This window comes from Patagioenas fasciata, chromosome 8, assembly GCF_037038585.1.
Source record: "Patagioenas fasciata isolate bPatFas1 chromosome 8, bPatFas1.hap1, whole genome shotgun sequence".
NCBI lineage: Eukaryota > Metazoa > Chordata > Aves > Columbiformes > Columbidae > Patagioenas > Patagioenas fasciata.
Window position 1 is genome coordinate 21,573,060 of NC_092527.1, and position 24,143 is coordinate 21,597,202.

Genomic DNA, 24,143 nt, shown 5'->3' on the forward strand with positions numbered 1-24,143 from the left:
ACAAAGCAGCGAATCACTGCAACTTACAGATATCTGCCTTTGGGTAGGAGCCAAGCTCAGCCTCAGTGTGACTTGGACTAAGGGCTATGGGCTAAGCAAGCCATACTAACCCTGGCATCTACACCACGCAGTAGAACTATATTTGTTTGTAAGGGTCCTGTGGCCAATAAAAGACAAAAATTAGCCTGGGAGGTGGATAGAAACAGGCTGTCACAAGGTTTTCCTCTGTGTCAGCCTGTGATCAGTCAGAAGAGTCTCTCTGATGGTGCACCTTGCTGTAAGCAAGCAACACTATAGCTCAAGTCTGTCTATAACCAAAGCCTCTTGCAAGAGGAAGCCCAAGTGTCTTTACTGTGGCCCACATGACTCTAAGGAGTGTGCTGGGTTTCCAACTGCTAGTGAGGATTGCTCTGCTGTTACTCTTTGGTCCAAGATGCATTGTCATTGCAGGTGAACCAAGGTAACAGCAAAGCCCTGGGATCTGGTCTGGGATACCTGGAACACATTTGCCAACTGATTGAGAAGATTGGGCAGCTGCAGGAGCACAACCTACGTCTCCAAAAGCAAATGTGCAGCTTGCAGAAAGAGCAAAAGATGAGCCAGATAAAAGAGGTAAGCAGACACCATAGTATCCTCTATTAAATTATATACTCAGGGCCCAGATGGAATGTTCCAAGTCTGTATGAGGGAAAACACTACTTTACTTGACCCCGCATCCACATGGGCTGGGTGCTCTGGTCTTTATGAAGCCCTCACCCACTACAGTGGGCTCAGCTTCCCTTAGGGTGGGCTTGCATTTCTGTTCTTGTTCAGTATTGTTTCCCAGATGTGCTTACTTCTGTTGAGCTGAAGAGTGTCCCTCTCACCTCATGCAATGGCCAACTCCAAGTCAGTACCTTTTACTTCTTTACAAAAGAAAACTACCTGAAAACACATCTCCCCATGTCAATGCTATCAAAACAAAACATTTCCATGAACCTCCTTAGGAATTGTGTTTTGAATTAAAAGCTCTTTTCAACTGTCAAAGTCCTAGAATTTCCCGCAAAACAGACACAATGGGAAAGAGAAGCAGTAGTACTACTACTCAGCTCTGTGCTCTATTTCCCTTCCCATACTTCTGAGCTGCCAAATCTCTAACAAAAAAAGTCTCAGTGTTCTCATTTATCATTTTTTTTAATCAGCCAGAGCTAGCTGGGGAATTTGACTGAAATTCAGCGTTCTCCTAAACAGCATTTTTCTAGCCCCTGTATATTTTGTTCAGCTCTACCCCCACCTCTGATTCTTTGTCCATCACACAAGGCTTCCAGTTTTTCTCTTCCCTTCTCTTTCTATTTATTTTATCACTCCTCAAAGGAATAGAAGGGGTTTGTCACACTCAGCTATTTCTTTCCAGCCATGCTGCGGCGAGTCTTTTATTCTCCCGACAGTGCCATTCCTCCCCCAGTGCTGCTCTCCCACCTGCTGGGACTGGATCTGCAGTAGGTGACTGACTCCATCTCAGAGCGAAAGCCAAGTTATGAGTCAGGTTGCAGAACAGCATAGCCCATCATTTCCATGTACCCATCTCTCATGCTCAGAGGAATGCAGCCTCCTACATAGAGCCTGGGAATTGTTAACACATTTCCTGAAGCTTTACAACTGTGAGTCATTGCTCAAAGTAACTCTTCCAAGCTGCGAATTCAGGGTCAAATCCTCATCTGCTGCATGTGCCCCTTCCTCCCCAGCTCCTGCTGAAATGAAAGGCACCATGCTTTCATTTAAGTATTTGAAACTTGGATCTTTTTGGTATTTTCCAAGATTTCTCAGAAGGGCCTTCTCAGACACATTAGTCCAATACCATTCAGCGGGTAATTGGACCTCCAGATATAATGTTCAGCACCTACAATATGCTCTACAAAACTGGGTGATCACCCTCAGGTATCTCTGTGGTGCTGGCATCTCCTATACCTGAGCGGCTCTCCTTTTTTTCCCCCCTCTTCAGAGTCACAGCCCTCTGTGTAGAAGAGGAACACCACTACCCCAATTTGCCACAAGACATGGAAGTTGCTCTCCACATGGTCTTTTGGAGAGTGTCCTAAGGCTACTTGACAAATCACATTCATGCTTCCTGCAGACTATGGGCATGGAAAGGTTTCCATGCCCTAGACATAGCTGCGGAAGACACAAACCCCCAGAGCAGAGATTGGGTTAGTGTAGTATTAACAGCTGGTCATGAGGATGGCAGATGGTCAGTGTTTCTGATGCTGTTCTTGAGAGCTGTGCAGACATCACCACAGAGACTGATGACATTTCAGTCTTGGGGCACAAAGGGAACATGGCTGCTCCACAGCCTTTGCTTTACAGGGAAATATTTAATGCCCTGGGCCAAAGGCAGCATATTTCATCATTTTTTCAAAGCACCATTTAAGGTACAGGTACTGCAAAATGCCACGCTTCTGTGGCAGCATACCCAGATGACATGTTACGTTAAAACTGTCAATTGCTTGGGGGTCTTCAGAGGTGCTAAACTGCCATTTGGCCTGTCCCGATTCCAACACCAATGAACAATTTGGTTCCCTTTTCACTTGAGCTGGATAAAGATCTCCTTTCTTCCTGCCCTACTAAACTCTAGTGCAACATGATTGTGCAAGGTAGTTCTCCCCTTCCCGCCACACCAGCTATAGCAGAAGTATCAAATACAGTGAATCTGACTGGTAACATGTAAGTGAACTACTGCATCCCATCAATGAAAATACAAGATACTATTGTCTGTGCACTTTCCAGAACAAATAACATTATCTTAAAATGCGAGTTGCTGTTTTAACAGATCTATTTATTTACACAAATGCCTTAACTAAGCAGCTCCATGTTTAGAAACTTGCAATCAATCTGTCTGGGAAACAAACCTAAAAAATGCTGAGTATTGGGCAATTTCAGTTGACCACCAATGAACCCATGAAAAGTCTACATTACTGACTCCAGGCTTCTAAACCTTTTAGACTATTAAATAATTTGTCTGGGTTTTAATAGGTCTCAGGACAACTCTGGGCATGAGTGGCTAGAATGACTACAATTGGTCTGTACCATCACACCGCCCAGGTATCTTGGGCCATTGCAGCCAAGAGTCTGCAAACTTTTTTCTTGTCTGCTGTAGGAGTACCTTCTGCAGCACTGCTCCTGTGGAGCTGCCAGCATCTTCCTCAGCTCACACCAAGACATGAAGACATTTCTTGCTGGGAAGAGCAGACCTCACAGCCTCTTGGTTCAGACTGGAAACCCTTCTGACCTTTCGATCATCCCAGAAATAGGAGCAAATGCTGAAAAGCTGAGCAGCTGCAATGGTGAGTTCAAAATACCTCTAACCTGCCCTCCTGCTTGTCACAAGTTGGTGAAATAAGCTGACCAGCAACTTCCTTTGCCATAGGAAAGACAAATGGAAACAGAGCAATGTATTAGTGGAACTGCACCTTAGCTGGAAAGTTAAGAGATGTGTTTTAAAATCTTTTGTCTACACCAAGGATTTTAACACTTGCTTCTTCACATGCGTGAAGCAAGACTTTTTGATCTGCAGCTGTGGTTACAAAGATTAGGACAAAAGTGTTATAAAATGGGTCTCTCTTCTGGAAACTTGGCATGCCTCAATGAGTCCATTAGTGGAGCCCCTTCATGTGATTTTAAAATGCCCCCAGTCAAGGTAAGATTTGATCTAAGGTGGAAAGCCTTATGCCTGTTAGTCTCTTACCCTCTCAAGCAGGCACAGAACACATTCCTGGAAGATGACTTAATCTATAGACCAAGTGGAAATAAGCCCCAGCTGCAAAGCTTGGATCCAGAGACCAACTTTTCCAGAAGGCTGAGAAAGGCTGGGCTCAGCCTACTGATGATAAAGCCAGCTGAAAATTCTGAATCCATTGTTAGATGTGAACCAGCCCACTGAGTGAGGCTGATTAGTTTATTTCAAACCTTGGCCTTCAGCCTGTCTCTAATACCTGGTGAAATACAGAACATCAACACACCTCCTGGCAGGATCGAGTTAGAGTTTAAACAACCTTTGGGATCTCTAGTGCTGAGCCTCAGAAATGTTCTTTCCTGGCAGTTTCAGAGGAGATCTGGAAGGAAAATAAGACCATGAGGAAGACATTAGAAAGTCTGCTGTGTTCAGACACTTCATTGGATCATTTACCCTCTTTCCACTGAATTATGGCACGAAAATACACAGGGTCTCATCTCACCATTAAGTCCTTAGGGTTTCTCAGCCCATCTGGAGTTGCAGCTTGCTGGCGGTACTGCCCAGAGGCAGTGCTAGCAGGACGCTGCTGAGAAATGCGAGCAAGTCCTTGTGTTTCATTGCAGGAAGAGAGAGATACTTGGATGCAGGAAACAGCCAGCCCATGGTGGGGCTCAGGAAGTCGTCAAACAATTGGAACAACAAGGAGAATGAGTTCAGAGAAGCTGGTAGTATGGCTGAGGGACAGGCTTTTCTGTTAAAGGACTCTGGAGTAAGAAAGGTGAGTGACAGGCTTGGAGCCAGAATCCAAGTGGAACCTGTGGGAGAAGCAGGGAGAAGTTCTGCTCAGGCAGAGCAGGGTGGGGTGCCAGGAGAACAAGCCAACCCTGTCTGCTACCAAACAGGGCTGGGCAGTGTGGGCCAAGGTGCGATCTCCGGATAACTCAACGTGTGAACACTGTCATAAGCATCTTCAGTACTGCTACTACCAAGATTAAACCAGCCACATCTTCATTACTAGATAAATAAAATTTAGTGTGAGTCAGTCCTTAGCTGGCCACACTTATTACCAGACTGGCAGCATATCAGTGGAATTAGCTCCAGTCCTCAAAGCGTGTTCCAGAAAAACCATGTTGCTGAAATCCAAGGAAGCCAAGAGGAATGCTTTTCCTCTCCCTTTCTTTCCCATTGTTTGTGGCTGCCTCAGCACTTTCAGGTTCCGGTGGAGATCAGGAGTGCTGAAAAGCCCAGGCAGAGGCTCTAATCAGAGTATTCCCAGCCTGACAGGAAAGAAGGAGTAGGTCTCTCACGGGAAAGACCTTCTCATGAAATTTCCACCCCAAAGTTGCAAATCAGTTGCACACATTTCAATGAACTTCAGAAACCCAATTAAGGCTCAGTTTTGAAAGACACTCCATGCTCTGGCTTGTGGCTAGCAAAGTTCTGAAGTATGAGCATTATTTTAAGCACATGGGAAGCTCTGACGAATTCACAGGACCCCAGGATCAAGATCCACACTCTTAGAACTGAACCTCTTGTTGCACCACACCTTATTATTGTCACTTAGTATTGCATTGTGCACCCTGAGCATGGAATGTCCCATTGCCTTCTATAGTGCAGATACTGTATGGGAATCCTGCCATGTTAGTCCCTGGGCTAGTAGGTGCTATACACATGAACTGGCAGTCTAAATACAAATAAGATGTGAGAGGTGGAGGAGTAAAGATTATCACACGCGTGAGGAGTAGAATTGTAAAGAGATAAAGGACTTGACCAAGGCCATGTGTGGACTACAGGGTGGAGCTGAGAACAGAGCCCAGATTGTTCCCAGCACTGTAAAATGGTCTCATTGTCTCATTATTTATCATTTTATTTGCCTCTTTTTTTAGGGCTTGGATGTCAGCAAGAACATCTCGGTATGTACTGCTTTTGCAGAATATCTTTTTTTAACTTGTACCTGCCATTGTCATGGACCAAGCCCCTGTAGTGCATGGCATTATACGTGACCAAAAGAGGTCCACTGATTCCCAAAGTTTACTGTCAAAGTAACAGACACACAGGTGTTATGACTTACTGCATTTGGACCGTTGATCTCCCACCCCCACAGCAGACAACAGCCTTCAGGAACAGGCAGCTGCTCAGGCTTTCTGGGATATTAAGAGTGCTTGTTTGCATTTCTGGGACAACACCAGCACAATGAGGGACTAACCGCTGAGGCTTCCAAAACCCTTCCACAGCAGACATTAATCCTAGTAGTAAACACAAAGGTTTGATATTTCCATGAGTGAATAGTCTCATTTAGGGGCAATTAACTCAATTGCACAGAAACCAGCCTTGCAGTTTTCAGCTGAGCCCATGCATGACCTGATTTGAAGTTTTGAACTGAAAATCTAGCGGAGCCCTAAGAGGAGGCTGCTGCATGCGGCTGGGCAGGCACCAGGTTCTGCTCCCAAGGTGGCCACAGCTCATGGAGCAACTGCTCTGCTGGTGGCTCAGTGGGAAGGCACCTCGGGACAGTACAGAACAATGCCCCGAACGTGACAATGGTCTGAGAACTTCACTGAAACTGGAATCCTTTCTCCCCATTATGCTACTCCTGGGGCATGATCTTTTTTTTTTCGTCTGTTTCCAAGGATTTGCAGCCATTACTTTATGAACTTTAAAACAATTTAGCAAAACACATTACATTTTTTAATGCATTGCGCCTCCTTTTCAGTTCATGAGTTCAGATGAGCTCAGCCCTGAGAGAGCAAACATTAGGAGGGGCCACATGAGACTCCCTGACCTCCTGATAATCTCTATTAGCATTTCAAATGTAAGTGCCCAATAGCTGTGGCTTGTAGACGTGACAGGAAAACAAAGACCTGATCTCTTCTAATTGATGGTCTACAAAAGTCACCACCTTGAAAACGGCTGATACGAATGCACCTGTCCTGATAGAAAGGAAAGGGGAGTCAAGCTGCTTTTTTGGGTCATGTTATAAAGCCTCCAAGCCCCACCCTTGCATACAAGTAGGTAGGAAACCAAACTGTGATCTTTTCCTTTAGCACAGTATAACAATGAGGTGAAACGTGCCTTTAGGCAGCTACTCAGCAAAGTGCCCTCACTCTCTGAAACCTTAAGTCAGAAAGAACAGCAGGGTCCTAGACACAGAAATGTTACCAAACAAAATACAAAGAGGATGGCATTTATGATAGTTGATCTTCGCATCTCATTGTGTCCTATACAGGTACGGGATGGCCACCAGTCTTCATTGGAGGGTGTTAAAAATTCTTTTGTGGGACCTAACTCCTATCAGTCCAAAATAAAAAGCAGCTCCCCTCTTCCCACCACCCAAGAATCGTATGTTGGCCAGATGAGGTCTGCCAGCAGCTAGCCTTTGTCCTTGAAGTTGTGATTTGGTTTTGTTCCCTAGGGTGAGAGCCATGCTTGGGGGAGAATGAAAGATCTTATGAGAAAGACACGGCTGAGAAACCAGAACAAGCTGGGGCTGTCCTCTGCTGCTCTGAAGAGGTCTTGCCCACAGTTGTACAGGTAAGGCAGAGCTGTGGTAGATTTTCACTTAGTGTCGGGAGGAGGTGGTGAGAGATTTAGCTCTGGTTGTTGATGGCGAGAGAAGAACCCTCCTTACCTTTTCTTCATTGTGTATGGTGGTCCTGACCAGCACAGCCATTTGCATCCTTAGTGTCCAGGCTCCAGGATGCCAAGTGGATAATGTTACCTGCGTGAGAATAATGGAAACATTAGGGTCCCAAAAAGAAGGTGCTCCCCCCAAACAGGGCAAGGGGATGTTCACAATCAGTCAGAACCATTCTGTAGCCTAATTATTTGTGTTTCTGCTACCTCCTAAGCATTACAGTCAAGGTTAATGCTCTTCTCCATCCACCTTCACACCTTTCATCCAGTGCAATGATAACCCATATTGCATCTGATGTGTGAAAGGATGGGACAGTTGGGATCAGCTGGAAGGTTCCCTGTCAGAGGAAGGGGAGATGCAGTTCGCTGAGCATGTGCTCTTGGGTGGGTCCTCCTTGTTGCTGTGGATGAACATTTGAGTCAAGCATGGTGTCTCATTTCTATTAAGAGATCTGTGCTGGTCCCTTGGGCGACTTTGTCTAGCAGGCTAGTTACAGCCTGGCCTCTCTGAGCTACACTGTGTGATGCTTGTCTACCCGAGGTGATGACAGTGCTGCCAGCTGCCCCTTGTGCAGATATTCCCTGTGCGCTTGCCAAGTCCTCCCAGCTGGTCTGGTGAATTTGGGGTGTTTGTGTATATAATCAGGTAACAGGAAGAGCCTGGGTATGTTACTCACCAAAGCAGGGTATTACATGGAGCTGGACACCTCCCTGTGTTTTTTCAGCTGAGATCTTCAGTAACCTTGAGCGGAACAGCTCAAATGTGCTTAAGCCCTCCTCAGGCTTTAGAGGGGGTGATGGTGGGGAAACAGCAGTTGTTTAAGCACTCAAGAATGTCCCATTGTTCCCCTTAGACAGTCTGTATCTACCTTATGAAATGCATAAGGGAACCAGGAATCTTGTAATTACAGCTGGGAAGAAAAAAAAAAAAAGAAAACCAAATACCACCAACAAAACACCCTCTGTAGTTCATGGAGTGATTTTTCCAGCTGGGAAAAACTTGGTTGGGGCCCAAGCACATGTAACAGGCGAGCTTCCTCCTATTGTTTGGGATACTGAAAGAAACACAAAGCAGAAAGAGATCAAACAGTTCCATCTAAAATAGATGGTGAACCAGCTGGGGGAAAAATACAAACTCTTGTGAACCTTCCCTCTAAACCTGAATAGAATCAGGACTTTATTTGGGCTTCAGGAAAGTCCTGTCTCTGTAACCCCCGGCTTGGCCCTGTCTCTGCAGCACTGAGGGGGCGCCCACTGCTCCCTGTGTGAGAACCGCATGCTGAGTCCTCAGCCAGCTAAATGGATGTACTTTCAATGAAGGGCCAGCCCAATAGCTCATAACAGAAACAGCTTGTGCTACTTTCACATGTATATTGGACAACTACCACTGTCATGCAAACGCTGTACAAGGAGATGCCAAATGGATGATTTTTTTACCTGGCTGTAACTGGGCAGCCCCAGAGATCTCGTATGCTGATTTTTCCAGGCTGCTTTCTGCAGATGATGTATGGCCTTCTCTTTTCTTCCACTAACTTTCTCACATATATCTACATAAAACCCTTGTCTCTGCTTCTGCCCCTTATCTCCCTCCATTTCCTCTTCTCCTGCTTTGTAGCTCTTATTCCCCAGCCCAATCTGTATTTGCCCTGCTCTTTTTACCCCACACCCTGCAACAGCAATGCATTTGCAATAGGCTTTTCACTGGTGCCTGCAAAAGCTGGGCACCTTTTGGATAGGTAGTTGCCCTCAGGCTCCTTTAAAATAAAAAGTTAGGCTTAGTGGACCAATGAGAGCTTTGCAAATGCTGCTGGACAGAAAGCCAGACCCTTTCTAGAACAGTACCACAATGGTAAAGCAAGAATGGCTCGCTTCTTTGCAGCTCTTTGCAAACAAACATTGAAGCCCCAATACTCTCAGCATTTAAAACCACTGTCTTTTTTATAGCTTATGACACATGTTTGTCCTGGCTCCTGCTCCTGTTTGTACACACAGGCATATGAAATTGGCTGGCTTTTGCTTACCTGGGCTTCCTTGGGCTCAGAGGCATCTCCCAAGTTTTGAACTGGAACAGGTTGGAACCTGGTGCCCTGCATTAACATATGGCTCTGAAGGCAGCAGAGGTTTGTTGCTTTTGACACCCAGTCCCACTTGAATCATTTGGGCAATCAGAGAAAGTCTCTTTGTTTTTGTTTTTGTAACTAGGTCAAAGCAAATCCCCTTTCATGCTCCCAGTCTAAGTATGATGACTGAACTGCTCCAAGGCAGTTGTTTTGTTTTTCTTTTCTGTCTTGTTTTCTTTTTTTAACATCCACAAAAGAATTCTCATAGTAAAGAGAATTTGGTTCTTCCAGCAGGAGAGAGGGAGGCCTGCCAAGGTAAACACACTGGCACAAGACTTGGTGGTTTGTCATACATCGTTCTAAACAGGCTCAGGTTTTAATTTCATTTTCTTTTTCCTGCTAGTCTGTTTACTCCTGCAAAGCAAGGCCTATTTTGTGCAAAGGGCCAGAACCAGCTCATTAATTACTTGATCATGGTGTTATAAACTTAAGTAGCACATGGACCTGGATCTGACCTGTGGCAGGAAAAGTAGACTTCTTCCCCAAATCATTGCAGAATGATCCTTCCACAAAGAGCAAGAAATTTACTTCCAGTTCAAATGACCCCCAAGTCAAGAACTTTTTTCCTTTCCCCTGGGACTGGTTTTAGCGACAGCAAACTATTCTCAAAAGACAGTGGAGCATCATACAGTCAAATACTCGCCCTTGTTAAACAATTACAATCTGATGTTGCACTCAGGTTTGAGAAGCAGCCAAAGAATTAAAGAACAACATCAAGGCAGAAGTCTGACTATTTCATTGTAAAAGACTTAAGAGATCAACAAAACAAAAAACACACAACATTAGATTAAAAAGCAAACAAAGCAGTAGCCAGCAAAAAGAAAACAAAGTAGTAGCTGGCAAAAAAAAAAAAAAAAAGTCTGTACTAAGTCTGTACTACATCACTCAGGGCTTTGAGGTTTGTTTTGTTTTTTCAAATCCAAGATGGCTATTAACTATTCATTTTCTGTAACTAGCTTTGAAATATTGCATTAACAACCCTCCCAACCCCCAAAATACAGCTTTTCTGCCTTAAACAGCAGATATTTTTAACAAGTGTTCCAAAAGGTTTGTCTTTCATAAATCCTGGAGGCCTGACATGACTAAGCCATTACAACCAAACAGGATGCATTACACTTATTTCAACTGTATATTATAAATAACTAACAAAAAAAATATGCTGGAGACACACCATCAGCTAGCTTAATGTTGTTCTTCAGAATGTCTCATTTCCTACTTAGTACTTCAGGCCAGAATTTTTAACTTCCATTTGACATTCACCTGCCAGTCTCTCCCCCTTGCTTGCAGCTAGGCAGAAAATACTGGCTGCACTCAAAATGCTGTTTCTATCCATCCATTACATTGTGACTCCATGCCAAGTTAAGCATTTGGTAGCCCTCTATTTTTTTTGCATACTGCCACAAATATTCAGACAGCTTGTGCTTTGAAATTTCAAAGTGGAGAGGGGGAAGCTGCTTTGGATGCAGCTTAGATATTGGGTACATATGCACAGCACATTAATGCTCAAAACACAACCATGCATTCTGACCGCTGTCAACTTTAATTGTATTTTTCCATTTGTTAAGGCCAGATATTATGTCTTCAGAGCTGAGGAAAACCGAGAGGAACTCCATGATTGTTCTGGGGCAAAATACAAAGAATGAAAACATATGGCCTTTCTGATAACCTGAGTCAAATGGAACAAGGTAAAATAAGTAAATCAGCATGTGTTTCTTTGTGGGCTGGGGTTTTTTATTGCCTCTTCTCAGCACAGAAATGAGACAGTCCTGTTCCTTTACCCAGACATGGTCCAATGTGCAGACAGGAACAGGCCAGATTTTTGAAGTTCAAATTCTATGTATTTATGTCAGCTGGCCCATATACCTTCATTTTAATAGTCCCTCTTCTTCTTTTTTTTTTTTTTTAAACACCACAATTTGAAGGCATCTGTAGTCATGTAGGCTACATCATCCAGCCTTTTTACAAGAAGTACAGCAACAAATCATTTATCTACAGTCAGTCAAAAGACTCCCAAAATAATAAGCCAACCAGATGTCTTGGGAAAGAGACAATCTGCTCATAATCAAGATTAAAAGAGAACCAGGCTTAGCTTAGTCTTCCACCTTCCCAACTCAGCCGACAGGTTAAATGCAAAAAACCTCTTTATAATCTCTCACATTCACTGCATGTTTCTGTTTCAGAAAGGCAAAGAGGGAACACCAACGGACACAAAACCAAGAACCTCGGGGTTACTTTCTGCAACTGACATCCTACAGTTGTCAACAGAGAAACTCCAATTTGAGTGTTGGAAAGGAAAGAAGGAAGGAGGAAGTTGAGAAGGGTCTGTGGACAGATGCATGCTCAGCTATGTATGGCTTCATTCCTGAATTTGAAGTATATTTAGAAAAGTCAGGCCACAGATGAAAATTGCTGTTAGCATCTTGGCAACATAACCAATGAAAACTTTTAAAGTAAGATTTGGAAATTCTTCTTCCTCTCTGGGTAAGGAACAGAATTACCTGAAACACTGAAGTTTTAAATTATCATTGCTTTCTGGGGACCTTCTCCAGCTGAAATAAACTTAAGCTTTATGGGAGACAGCAGCATCTAGAAGAGTACCAGGGACTCCTTGCCTGGTGCAGAAGTGGCTGTTGGAAGGACAGCATCTTCCTTCTGGGGGGGTTGAGTTGCAGCTTCTGCTTGTCCCCAACAGAGCTCCTCCCTCCAGAGCAGCATCTGGCCAGCTGTGCCATTTTACTGGAATCCAACTGGAAAACCAAGTCTGTAAAGCCAAGACTTTCTAGAAGGCCGTTCCTGAATCCACCCCTAGCTTCCAGTCCTGGGGGTCTGTCCTTCTGCAGAGGCTCCTGGACTCCAGTGCTACCCTCTGCAGCAGTTGACATCGCACAGGCTCATTGCAGAGAGCAGAGCCAGGGGCACTGCAGGAATCAGAGACTGGGGGGTGCATCCAACGCAACGCGTCAGTTTCACCAGGCAGCCCAGCTCTTGTGCTATCAGTCTTCTGCGGAGGGAAACCAGGCTTGAATTTCTAATTTTAATGGAGAAGTTAAGTCCTCCGGCTGTGCAGGTGGTAGCCTGAGGCTGTAGGTGGGGAAGTCACGCTGCTGTACAGCTCAGCTTTTGCTCCCTCTGCTGGGAAAAGGCAACAGGGAGAGCAGAGCTGCAAGGCAGAGTTATTCAAATACACACAGCCTCTACAAGCCGCTGCTCTTTTGGGCCACATTAACAACTCTGTAACACTATGGCCATGTTTGGTGGCTGCCTTATTGCCACATGTCCACTGATTTCAGTCTGAAGGGACAGGCAGCTAGTGCTTCTGCAGGTCACATCATTGCAGTGGTCTCTGCACACCAGCTCGTATTGGTACTAGCACAATAATTAACACACATGGAGTAAAGACCTAAATAAACCAACTTTGCCTCTTGAAAAAACATTATTCTACCCCCTAAATTACAATATAATTGCAAGTCAAGCAATCATTGTTTAAAAATCCCTTCCCAACCCAAACTTGCCTGGGAACCAAGACTTGAGCTGTCAGGAATGGATCAACTTCAGCAGGCTTAGCCTTTCAGTAACAGATGCTTCCCCCTTGCTCAGCTGGAGCCTTTGGAGTCCTCAACACCAGGGCAGGATCTCTTCTGAGATCCAAAGCACCCCAGCCACAGTCTCCCAGGGCAGCCCTAGTTCACAGCGGTGAGTGAAGGCAGCAGCCCAGGCTTGGTTTTCAGAGTACTCGAAACGGCTGTTACCAGCATCCAAAAAACAACAACAAAAAAAAAAAATTAAACCCCACAATTAAAAAATAAAAAAGACAGTCTGTGCTGACTCAAAGTTAGCACCCTAAAGTAGGTGCTGTGTTTAATATTTCAGTTGTAGCTGCTGCTGCAGGACTTGGTTATTCACTGTATATCTTGCTAGCTTCACCTGAAGCTAGAAAGATTTATGTCTTGATTATTCTGTGAATAGTCTGCATATCTCATAAATACAGGGATCAAAATCCTGCATTAAGTTACACCCTCCATTATCCCTTCAGCTTTACAGAAACTGTAAGGAATGTGAACCAGCGCAAACTGAACTTAAAGCATTTTAAGACGTAGCATCACGAACTGGTATTCCCCACCACCACCTCCATTCACATGATAGTTGTGTTTTGTTTTTTAACTAAAATGAACTAGCACTCTCTTTTTTTATTACAGCATTACATGAAATATATTAATGACTTTTCAAAAATAAATATATTTATAACATGTAACATATTGTATAGTTCTCCACTTCAGGATGCATTGTAAAACAAGAATAAGAAATTTAATAAAAAGCTTCATTATTATGATAATTGTTTTCAGATATTTCATTAATGAACACCTGGGTTGCAGTATAACAGCTACCACACACTTAAGGTTTCAGGTGAGCAATAAAGAAAATCTTAACCTCCAAGCTTTTAAATGACTTCTTTAGCTCTGGCAAAGCAGCAAGTTTGTTCTTCTGAGGCTGGTGCTGTTCTCAAAGATCCAGAGGGTGAGGAGGGCCTTTGGAAAGTCCAGCTATCACTGACCATAGATGTTCGTTTTGAGCAGCTCTGTGTTAGGTGCTGTTCCTGGGCTTTGCTGCCAAAGCCACAGAATGGCCAGACATGGCAGGGCAGCAAATGCCACTTCCAAAGGTGAAGGCACTGGGGACAAAGCACACTAATGCTCAGCATTGTGATTTATTTCTGAAAATCTGCATTCCTTAGCAGCTCCACGCAACAGCCTCACCTGACAGGTACTGGCTGGCCTTGGGGATGCTTTTCCCAAGCTTCTCCTTCATTCACAGCCCACAGTACTCTCCATAACAGAGCAGCTTTCCTTCACCTGCAGAAGCCTAAGACAACATCTCCACCAACCCACACCACCTTCACTTCAGCCATATCGCCAGGCTGTATGGAGTGAGACTAAAGAGGGTGCTGACACAAGAAGTTTTGTGCAGTTACTTGAGTAGAAGAGAAAAGTCAATGAGACCCAACCAAAGAAAGTAGAGGCCCTGAAAAAGGAAAGCAAAAATTCCAGCTGTGAAGGTAGAAAGGGAAGAGTACACTTTCGCAGGAGAAAAAATTATAGAACAAAGCAGCAATGACAGCCCCTAACACCCCACTGGTGGAGAACAGGCTAGAAAGAGAGGGACAATGCACCAGGGGAAGAAACCTCCATGTGTGTAAGGGAAAGACTATGGATGTCACCTGGACTTCAGTAAAGCCTTTAACACTGTTTCCTACAACATCCTTCTGAAGAAACTGGCTGCTTGAGGCTTAGATTAGCATATTCTTTGCTGAGTAAAAGACTGGCTGAATGGCCAGGCCCAAAGAGTTGTGAATGGAGTTAAATCCAGTTGGCAGTCAGTCAGTCACAAGTGGTGTTTCCCCAGGGCTTGGAGTTGGGGCCAGTTCCATTTAATCTCTTTATCCATGATCTGGATGAGGGAATTGAGTGCACCCTCAGTAAGTTTGCAGACAGCACCAAGTTGGGTGGGACCATTGATCTGCTTAAGGGTAAGAATGATCCAACCAGTCCAGATCCCTCTGTGGAGCCACGGGATGAGGCCAATTGTATGAGGTTCAACAAGGCCAAGTCCCAGGTCCTGCACCTGAATCACAGCAACCCCACGCAATGCTACAGGCTCAGAGAAGAGCAAATGGAAAGCTTTTTGGCTAAAAAGGACCTGGGGATGTTAGTTGACAGCTGGCTGAATGAGTCAGCAGTGTGCTCAGGTGGCCAGAAAAGCCAACAGCATCCTGGCTTGTATCAGTAATAGTGTGGCCAGCAGGACTAGAGAAGTGATCATCCCCCTGTACTCAATGCTGGTGAGCCTCCACCTTGAACACTGTGTTCAGTTTTGGCCCCCCACTACAAGAAAGACATTGAGGTGCTGGAGCAAGTTCAGAGAAGGGCAGCAAAGCTGGTAACGGGTCTGGAGCACAAGTCTTACAAGAAGCAGCTGAGGGATGTCAAGTCATTTACCCTGGAGAAAGTGAGGCTGAGGAGAGACCTTATCCCTCTCTACAACTACCTGAAAGGGGGTTGTAGTGAAGTGGCTGCCAGTCTCTCAAGTAACATGCAATAGGACAAGAGGAAATTGCCTCAAGTCACAGCAGGGGATATTTAGATTGGATAATAGGAAAAACTTCAGAGAGGATTGTGCAGCATTGGAATAGGCTGCCAAGAGAAGTGGTAGAGTCACCACTCCCAGAGGTATCTAAAAATATGTGTAGATACAGTGCTTTAGGACATGGTTTAACTGTGGACTTGTCAGTGCTAGGTAACAGTTGGACTCTATGATCTTGAAGGTCTCTTCCAATTTAAGCAATTCTATGTTGCCTACCTTTCACCACGTGCCAGCACTTCCCACAGACCACTCACATCCACTGCTTGTGCCCTTCCCCTCCTGCTAGGGACCAAAGAGCAAGCCTTAAGCACAGACGACTTCCAACTGAGTGGATAAGGGAATTAAATTCATTTCTTTGCTCACCTCTCTAAGCAGCAGGTCCATCACAGCAAGATCCAGCTCTCCACCAAAATGGAGAGTCCCTGCAGAGGAATGCACCTGATCCCCAGAGACTACATATGCCCAGAGCTCCCTGACACTTTGGGACTGCTCAGCAACCCTGTGGATGGCAGAAGAGAACAACTGGGCAGAGACTCTCCTCAGCCCTTCAGCCTCCACCCAGGCATCTAAGGTCTCCAGGCGGATATTTGTCTGCTGTACCAAGGCATGGGAAGTCTCCAGCAGCAGTCAGGAAGGTGTTTAGATCTTGGCTGGCACACACAGTTAAGAGAAGTGCCAGAGTACCCTGCTTGGCATACTGAAAAGGTGTGGTCTGTATTACTCCTCTAATTACCCAGTTAATTAACACTATAGACAGCTGCTAAAGACTCATCATAAGGCACATTACGAGTTGAAACTCTGCTTTCCCAGACAGAGGTCTACCTGTACCAAGGCCATTTAGTTACCAGAGGCACTCCCTAAAGGAGATGGCTGTTTGACCCATCTCCAGCTGATGATTTTTCCAGACTCTGATCTCCTTCACCCTCACACCATATGACTTGGAGGAGTCTTATCTTTTCTTCTCAGGAGATTTTAAAAGAAGGCAAAAATAAGAACACCAGTTACCCTGGAAGTAGCAAGGAAAATCAGTTCAGCTAGAAAAGTGAAAACATTAAGACGATTCCTGAAACTTATTGGAGTAAAAAAAGAAATTTAAAAGCAGTTCCCACCAGTGGTTAACATCTTCTAATTACACACAGCACCAACAGAAGCCAATTAAACAGAACAGTATCTGCTACCTTAAGCAAGATACTGTTCAGTTCTCTGCTTCCATGTATATAAAAGCTGCTCTTCCCCTTTGAAGACCCCTGAGCAGTATGATTAAGGCTACTCCTCTGTCTTGTAACAGGAGGAATTTCTAATCAAGCCTGTGGGGATGAAAAAAAAGAAATTCCTTCCCCTAAAGCATCCTTGCTCAAGGACCAGCCCATCAAGTAAAAGGGGATCTCCATGTGAGTGCAAGGACCAGAGATCCCCCAGCCTGAGCAGGAAGGGTGGTGGTGGCACCTCCTTCACCCCCTCCACCATCAGGAGAGGTTTTTGCCCAGGATATCAGGAAAATGAGAACGATTCTGCTCAACTGCTGTGACTAACCACACCACACTGAACTGCTCTTGCTGCTTAGAGTTTTATTTCTCATCTCAAAAAAAGCACACATCCATGGCACTGTCATACCAACAGTGGTGTCAAATTAGCTTTAAGAGTCTTCAAAGTTCTAGACTTATATGTTCATGTCAGAGCAAACAGTTAAGATCAATCTTTAAATCAAGCTAAATTTTTTTCCTGAAGTTCAAACTACCTTGAACCTTTTATTTTATTTTCAGTTGGAATGAAGTTTCACTTTTCTCATCCTCCAGGAGGAAAAAATTAATCACACCTGGCCTTTGTTTCCAGAGTAAGAGAAGTAGGTACGTAGGTTCAGGTACAGCATCATTAGGAAAACCCATGTGATTAGTGCTTTGGCATCCCTCTCTCCAAGTCCTGACACACAAGCACAGCCCTGACTTACCTACTGAGCTCAGCAGCAAGTGGGCAATCCCCAGCTCCTCTGCACAGTCAAATACTAGTTCTGCATGCCCAAAGGAGAAGAGGCTGCAGGATTTGTTTTTAATGAGTTTTGCTGCACTTCAACTCAGTGCTTGAGAGGAGCCAGGATAAGTACTTTTGAAGGGCATCTTAGCCACTGACAAATGCAGACACCACCCAGCATTACCTCTGTCTGCAGCTTCCCAGCAGCCCAGGCCAAGACAAGGACTCCCTCTTGACAGCAGCAGACAGTTAACACTAATCCCAGAGCAGAATAATAGCCAGAAAGTGAGATTAAAGCAGAAAAATAGCATTTGGAAAGGTCTCTCACAGCCATCAAGATAATTTTCGTCTTGCAAACAAAGGCTCACAGCCAGGGTCCCCAAGACACACTCCTGTACAGCCCCATATGCTCTGGGCCAGGGAGAAAGAGCTGCATGGACCAAGTGGGTTTGACATCCACTTTATTGCAATACATTGATTTAATGCCTTACAGACACCTTCCTTTGGCATAGCACAGCAGCCACAAGCATCATGCACAGAGCTGCCCCGGTTGCTGCAGCAGCAAACCCCAGAGCCCAGGAGGCTGCAGCAGGGACAGCTGCTCCTGTTGGAGAGAGAAGTCCAAGTTAACACTCCCCCAGCAAGGCACAGGGATGTGTTGGGGGCTCAGTCTTAGTGGTGGAAAGACTTAGACCAGCCCCCTTTCACAGCCTGGCTATGCTGGGCTGGCATGCTTACCAACGCCATCCTTGGCTGTGACCCATCTTAGCTCATCCTGGAGGAAAATCACAGGGCCTTTGCTGGAGACATGGGAGGCACTGTCCTGAAGAGGATGCTCAGCACTCCTTTTACCCCCTACAGAACAGCACAAAGGTGAGATAATGTGTAGTCTTGAATGTTAGAGTTTTTCCAGGTCAACTTCTTAACACACAAAACTCTGAAGGAAAAGCCTTCCATGTGAGTCAACACAAAATGAAGAGCCTATGAAGACCTCTGCCTTTTTGACATAGTGGCAAGGGCCCTTCCTCAGTGGAAGGGAGCAGGAAATGCCTCATCAAGCTGTCCATGGCTTGAGGGAACTAGTCCATAGCCTACATGTCCTCCTAGCCCCCAGTGTGGATGCTAGACCACTGTTGTCCCTTTGTGGAACAGGAAGGCTACGACACTTACTGGCTCTAGCAGGACAAGTGGTGGTGCAGGACTCCTGTACAGATCGGTGGCACACTGAGGCACTGCAGTGCAGGTACACCTGGAAAGAAAGTGACACAGCCTTGAATCACTCAGGCAGCATCTGTAGACAGGTAATATCCTGGTGTGATACACTGACCCTGGCCAGCAGCTAAGCACCCACACAGCTTCACTGCCCCCTACCCTGTCCCAGCAGCATGGGGAGAGAATAGGCAGAGCAAAAGCAAGAAAACCCGTGACTGGAGAGATAAAGATAGCTTGATAAGTGAAGGAAAGGGGGAAAGGGAAGAACAAAACCAAAGCACAAATGATGCAGAGGCAAATCCAGCGGGACCTGGACAGGCTGGAGAGTTGGGCGGGGGATAACCTGATGGAATTTAACAAGGGAAAGTGTAGAGTCCTGCATCTGGGCAGGAACAACCCCGGGTTCCAGTATAGGTTGGGGAATGACCTATTAGAGAGCAGTGTAGGGGAAAGGGACCTGGGGGTTCTGGTGGACAACAGGATGACCATGAGCCAGCACTGTGCCCTTGTGGCCAGGAAGGCCAATGGCATCCTTGGGTGTATTACAAGGGGGGTGGTCAGTAGATCGAGAGAGGTCCTCCTTCCCCTCTACTCCGCCCTGGTGAGACCCCATCTGGAATATTGTGTCCAGTTCTGGGCCCCTCAGTTCAAGAAGGACAGGGAACTGCTGGAGAGGGTCCAGCGTAGGGCAACAAAGATGATTAAGGGAGTGGAGCATCTCCCTTATGAAGAAAGGCTGAGGGAGCTGGGGCTCTTTAGTTTGGAGAAGAGGAGACTGAGGGGTGACCTTATTAATGTTTATAAATATATAAAGGGTGAGTGCCACGAGGATGGAGTCAGGCTCTTCTCAGTGGCAAACAATGATAGGACGAGGGGCAATGGGATCAAGCTGGAACACAAGAGGTTCCACTTAAATTTGAGAAAGAACTTCTTCTCAGTGAGGGTAACAGAGCACTGGAACAGGCTGCCCAGGGAGGTTGTGGAGTCTCCTTCCCTGGAGACATTCAAAGCCCGCCTGGACACATTCCTGTGCAACCTCACCTAGGCGTTCCTGCTCCAGCAGGGGGATTGGACTAGATGATCTTTTGAGGTCCCTTCCAATCCCAAACATACTGTGATACTGTGAAATCACCCACCCCACTACCACAAACAGACTGATGCCCAGCCAGACTCCAAGCATCAGCCACACTGGAAGACAAAATCCTCCAGTGTTTATTGTTGAGCATGACATCATACAGCATGGAATATCCCTTTGGCCAATTCAGGTCAGCTGTCCCAGCTGTGCTGCCTCCCAGCTTCTAGTCTACCCCATGCCTACTCACTTGGGGTTAAGAAACAGCAGAGCATGGAAAGAAAGCCTTGATGCTGTGCAAGCACTATTCAGCTAACAGCTAGAACATTTGTGCTATCAACACTGCTTTAGCCGCAAAATCCAAAAAACACAGCACCATATGGGCTGCTTTGCAGAACGTTAACTCCATTCCAAGCAGACCCAGTGCACCCGGTGACAGAAGGGACATGGCAGAAAGATTGCTTTGGCTTGCTTCACATGTAGGCTGTAGCCTTGGAGCCCTCTGCTGCCAGGTAGCTTTGATACCTTCAAACTCAATCAGATCTGGCATTACAGCACTTCTCCCTGACACCCAGGACACAGTTGTCCAAGCACCACTACTAGGTGCAGCTAGGACCAGCTTTGAGCATTAATTGATCTCAGGAGCACTGACTGAGCAAACAGTATAAGGCATGGTGAAGTTCACAAGCTTCTGAACAGTTAAGTTACATGAGATTCAGAGCCCAGATGCTTCCCACATACCAAAAGCTATTTCCAAGTCACTTGGGCCAACAAATTTAGTTTAGAGAATATTGATTACAATAGTTGGAGCATGCACTCTAAGCTTGTTAACAGAACAGCTTAGGCAGCAAGCTAGCACTTGCTTAAGTAGACACACCCTTTTCAGTAGTCTCAGTTTCTGTCACACCTCTCCAGTGATGCAACTTAACCTCTACCACATTTGTCTCAGAATAAAGTGTTTCTTGCACCAACCTCCCTACTACTGTTTCAGTAAGGAATTTTCCTAGTTTTTGGGCCCCCTCCCCCTTGAGAAGGCCAAGAGTCTCACAGCTATGAAGTGGTTCTTACTGCTTATATGTAGGAAAGCTAGACAACCAGTATACGATCTTACCAGTCCAGAGAGCATCTCTTGGGAAGTGGAGTCCACAAAGGTGAATGTGTAGAGAGTGAAACGCTGGTAATGAGAGGGGAACAGCAGTCCTGAGGCAAGACTCAGAGATACCAGCTCTGTCTGATAATTGTCCCCAGCATAAGGGCACCTGAAAAGGACAGACCAGCAGTTTTCACTTTTTTCAAAGTGCTAGTCATTCCCCTGACCCACAGCTATTTACAAGTCACTTACCCATGCACCAAAACAGGCCACTGCAGCTGTTGCTGGGGATTGGTACTTGGTGTGGCCCAGCAGTGGTGCAGGACCAAAACCAGGTCTGGGTCTGTTCTCTGAAGGATCTTGACTTCTGCATACACAGGGTCTCTCAGAGTCTTCACAACAGGATAGTCACTGTCAGTATAGTAGGAAGTATAGCTTGCATCTGGGACAGAAGAAATTCGAGAGCCATTTTAAAGCAGGAACAAACAGAGCGAGGCAACATGAGAGCATCCTTTATAGCTATGTTAGTAAGTTCCCATCATGGCAGGGAAGCAGCAGTGCTGGGTTCACCCTTCAATACTCCCTTATTAGTCAGCAGAGACCAGAGCCTTGCAGCAAGAGCCTTGAGCAGGTCATGCAAACCTGTTGTACCTGAGGCAACACGCAGCTCCAAGGACAGGGGACCTGGCTGGGACACAGCAGGGAGTGGTGGCAACGTGAAGACCTGAACACTCAAGGGAACGAAGCTCCCAGTGATGGAGTAGCTGCAGCGGACATGTAGCCTGGTGGAACACGAAAAACCCAAATCAAGCAGATAAAGTCACTCTGATATTGCCTTTCTCCATATGGCAATGTGATATCTGCTTTAATTAGTCACATTCCCAACCTTTCCTCCAACACTCCCTCTGAATAAATACTTGAAATTCCCTTCAGAGTTCAGATTTGAGTCTGCAGACTGTCACTGATCAGCACCAGCTTTGTTCCTACTAATGAGAGACATACCAGTCCTTAGCCTAATCCAGTGCCCTGTTATGAATTCAGAGCTTGTCACAAGCAAGAATTTCTCTGGTGACACTAAAAACAGTGGCACTCAGCAATACCAGCCCCAGGGTATTACCTGAACGTGCTGTCCCTAGTGACAGAGCCAAGGCTCCCAGTCTTCACATCCCTGGATGCTACCAACTCATTTTCATACATGGCCTGGTCTCCAGTCACCTGCAATGACAGACCAGGCACTGTTGCTTCAATAAGTCAAGCTGGATTAGTGCCAGGCTGGAGAACAGCATTTGGTCTCTGCAAGTCTGTATGGTGCCCACTAAGCAGCCAAAGCCACCTCAGGTTGTTCCAGGTCTGCAAGCTTCTGCTCTTCCAGCCTAGTGACAGCTGCAGCTCTTACCTGAAAAGTGGTGCCACAAGCAGAGAGCGGGAACTGGTACACAACAAAGGCGCTGTTTTTCACGACAGGGACACAGCCAGCACTGTGTCCACTGGCCAGCTGGACAGAGTTCAGGATAAGGGGTGGCAGAGTCACATCCCGAGAGACAGCAATGGAAAACTGGCCATCTGGTGTGCAATGAGCTGTGACTGAAGGAAAATATGTAATCAGTCTTGAGCTCAGGGAGAAAAGACATAGAAAGGAGGTTTAAACATCACAGCAAAGACAAGGCCAGCAAGTCCTGCAAATTCTCCTGCCTGTAACACCCAAAGCAAATGCTAAGCACAGCAAGACAAGTGCAACCAGCTCTGGCAGCAACACTAGTTCTGGCCATACATCCAGGTCTGTTGCAATACACCTCAATGGGACAGAGTATTCTTGAAAGCCAAAAACATAGCCCTAAGCCACCTGCAGGACAGTACATACTAATCCTGCTCCACCAGGGAAATGAGGAGTCCTAGTGCACAGCTCCTCAAGGAAGAGGAGAGGACAGTTGATCACGCTTACCAGTGTTACCAAAGTAACAAGGCTTCACCCTGTCCCTAGGGTCATAGCAGCAGCCTCGTGCTTCACAGTCTCCCTGGCTGATAGGCAAGGAGGTACAAGGCAGCCGGTCTTGGCTGAGAACAGAACAGACACCACTGCTTGGAGCATCCAGGGCTGGAAGAAAAAGCAGGAGTTCGCAGCTAAAGCACAAGAGCAGGGGAACAAAGACACAGACGACATAGGTGGAAGGTGTCCTGCTGTCTCTGTGTACAAATCAAGGTAAATGTGACTCAGGTAAGGGTCAAACACATGGCCTGGTCTGGCATGGAAGCCTGCTCAGAAGGGACCTGCATTTCCCTGGAACAGAGACTCGTCCTGAAGCCTTGTACAGGAGACTGGACTGCACAGAATGTGCCAAGATAAAGTGTTCTGGATTAACTCTGGTAGTTAAGAGAATCATTGTACCTAGTCTCTGTCTCAATCCCTGAACTTGCAGGCAAGTATAGTCACAATATGGCTAGGAGACACAAGGAACATTCACCTGCGCACCCTGCAAAGGAGTCACAATTCCTAAACAAGTTGGTGGCTCCTGTGTCCAAATGCTTTTCCAGTGAGTCTTCTGTACAGCAGTAAATCCCCTTTCCCATCTCCCAGACTGACTAGGAACAGCCATCAGAAAGGAATGGCACTCATAGCCACAAAATACAAACAGGGTTTCCAAAAGAGCTATCAGAGTCTTACCAGGAAGGTCCACAGGGCACCTAAGCAGCCTTTCTTCATGAAGAACCTTTTGTCCAGCAGCATCTGTTCCTTCAAGCCCAACCAGCATGAGGTAACTGCCATCCTGGGGGAAAGCCACACCGATCAGGGCAGTCAGAGCATCAGTGGCCACCATCCCAGCAGAACCCCTAAGGTCACTCACCCATTCAAAGACGTAACAGCCAGCATAGGAGACGGATACCTTCCTGGAGCCATCTGGAGTCTCAGACACCCAGAGCCCACAGTCAGAGTCATTCCACAGAGCATGTGCCTTCCCCTGAATGTCTAAGGAAAGAGGAGATGGCAGCAGGGTTTTTAGCATTCCATGTGAAAGATAGGGTCCACTACAACCCCACCTTTCTACAGTAAACAAGGCCCTAGTCAGTATCAGGGTCTGGGTCAGAAGGGGTATTAGAGGGAATACAGCAGCCAACACCATCTAGACCCACCCACAAGACTCCACCAAAACCCTTGACTGCTGAGTCATATAAACAGCCCTCTGGTTACAGACAATGCATGGA

At 46.0% G+C, this 24,143-nt stretch overlaps 2 protein-coding genes across 2 annotated transcripts in view; one reads left to right on the top strand and one right to left on the bottom strand.

Annotated features, from left to right (window-relative positions):
* LOC136104411 (uncharacterized) overlaps positions 1 to 13,795 on the top strand; it is a 31,463-nt gene extending 17,668 nt beyond the window's left edge. Inside the window, exons 3-9 of the mRNA XM_065843359.2 lie at positions 451 to 612; positions 3,134 to 3,320; positions 4,333 to 4,487; positions 5,596 to 5,622; positions 7,122 to 7,240; positions 11,028 to 11,147; positions 11,643 to 13,795. Of these exons, the coding sequence (XP_065699431.1) occupies positions 451 to 612; positions 3,134 to 3,320; positions 4,333 to 4,487; positions 5,596 to 5,622; positions 7,122 to 7,240; positions 11,028 to 11,124 (747 nt within the window). The 3' untranslated portion in view covers positions 11,125 to 11,147; positions 11,643 to 13,795. The remainder of the gene's footprint in view (positions 1 to 450; positions 613 to 3,133; positions 3,321 to 4,332; positions 4,488 to 5,595; positions 5,623 to 7,121; positions 7,241 to 11,027; positions 11,148 to 11,642) is intronic.
* A 4,252-nt stretch (positions 13,796 to 18,047) lies between these two features.
* Positions 18,048 to 24,008, bottom strand: LOC136104566 (zona pellucida sperm-binding protein 4-like). Its single transcript, XM_065843632.2, has 11 exons — positions 23,786 to 24,008; positions 23,605 to 23,707; positions 22,885 to 23,037; positions 22,339 to 22,526; positions 22,060 to 22,157; positions 21,594 to 21,724; positions 21,195 to 21,384; positions 20,964 to 21,111; positions 18,739 to 18,817; positions 18,307 to 18,423; positions 18,048 to 18,172 (listed from the first exon to the last, which is right to left on the bottom strand). The coding sequence occupies exons 1-11, from the start codon at positions 23,942 to 23,944 to the stop codon at positions 18,048 to 18,050; spliced, it is 1,491 nt and encodes a 496-aa protein (XP_065699704.2). The 5' UTR covers positions 23,945 to 24,008.
* Between the last annotated feature and the right edge of the window lie 135 nt (positions 24,009 to 24,143).

Coding starts and splice junctions, on each gene's coding strand:
- LOC136104566 (XM_065843632.2), bottom strand. CDS start 23,944: ATGCTAAAAACCCTGCTGCCATCTCCTCTTTCCTTAGACATTCAGGGG. Junction 23,708..23,785: donor GCTGTTACGTCTTTGAATGG/GTGAGTGACCTT, acceptor GCTTTCCCCCAG/GATGGCAGTTACCTCATGCT. Junction 21,112..21,194: donor TGGCCTGTTTTGGTGCATGG/GTAAGTGACTTG, acceptor TGTCCTTTTCAG/GTGCCCTTATGCTGGGGACA.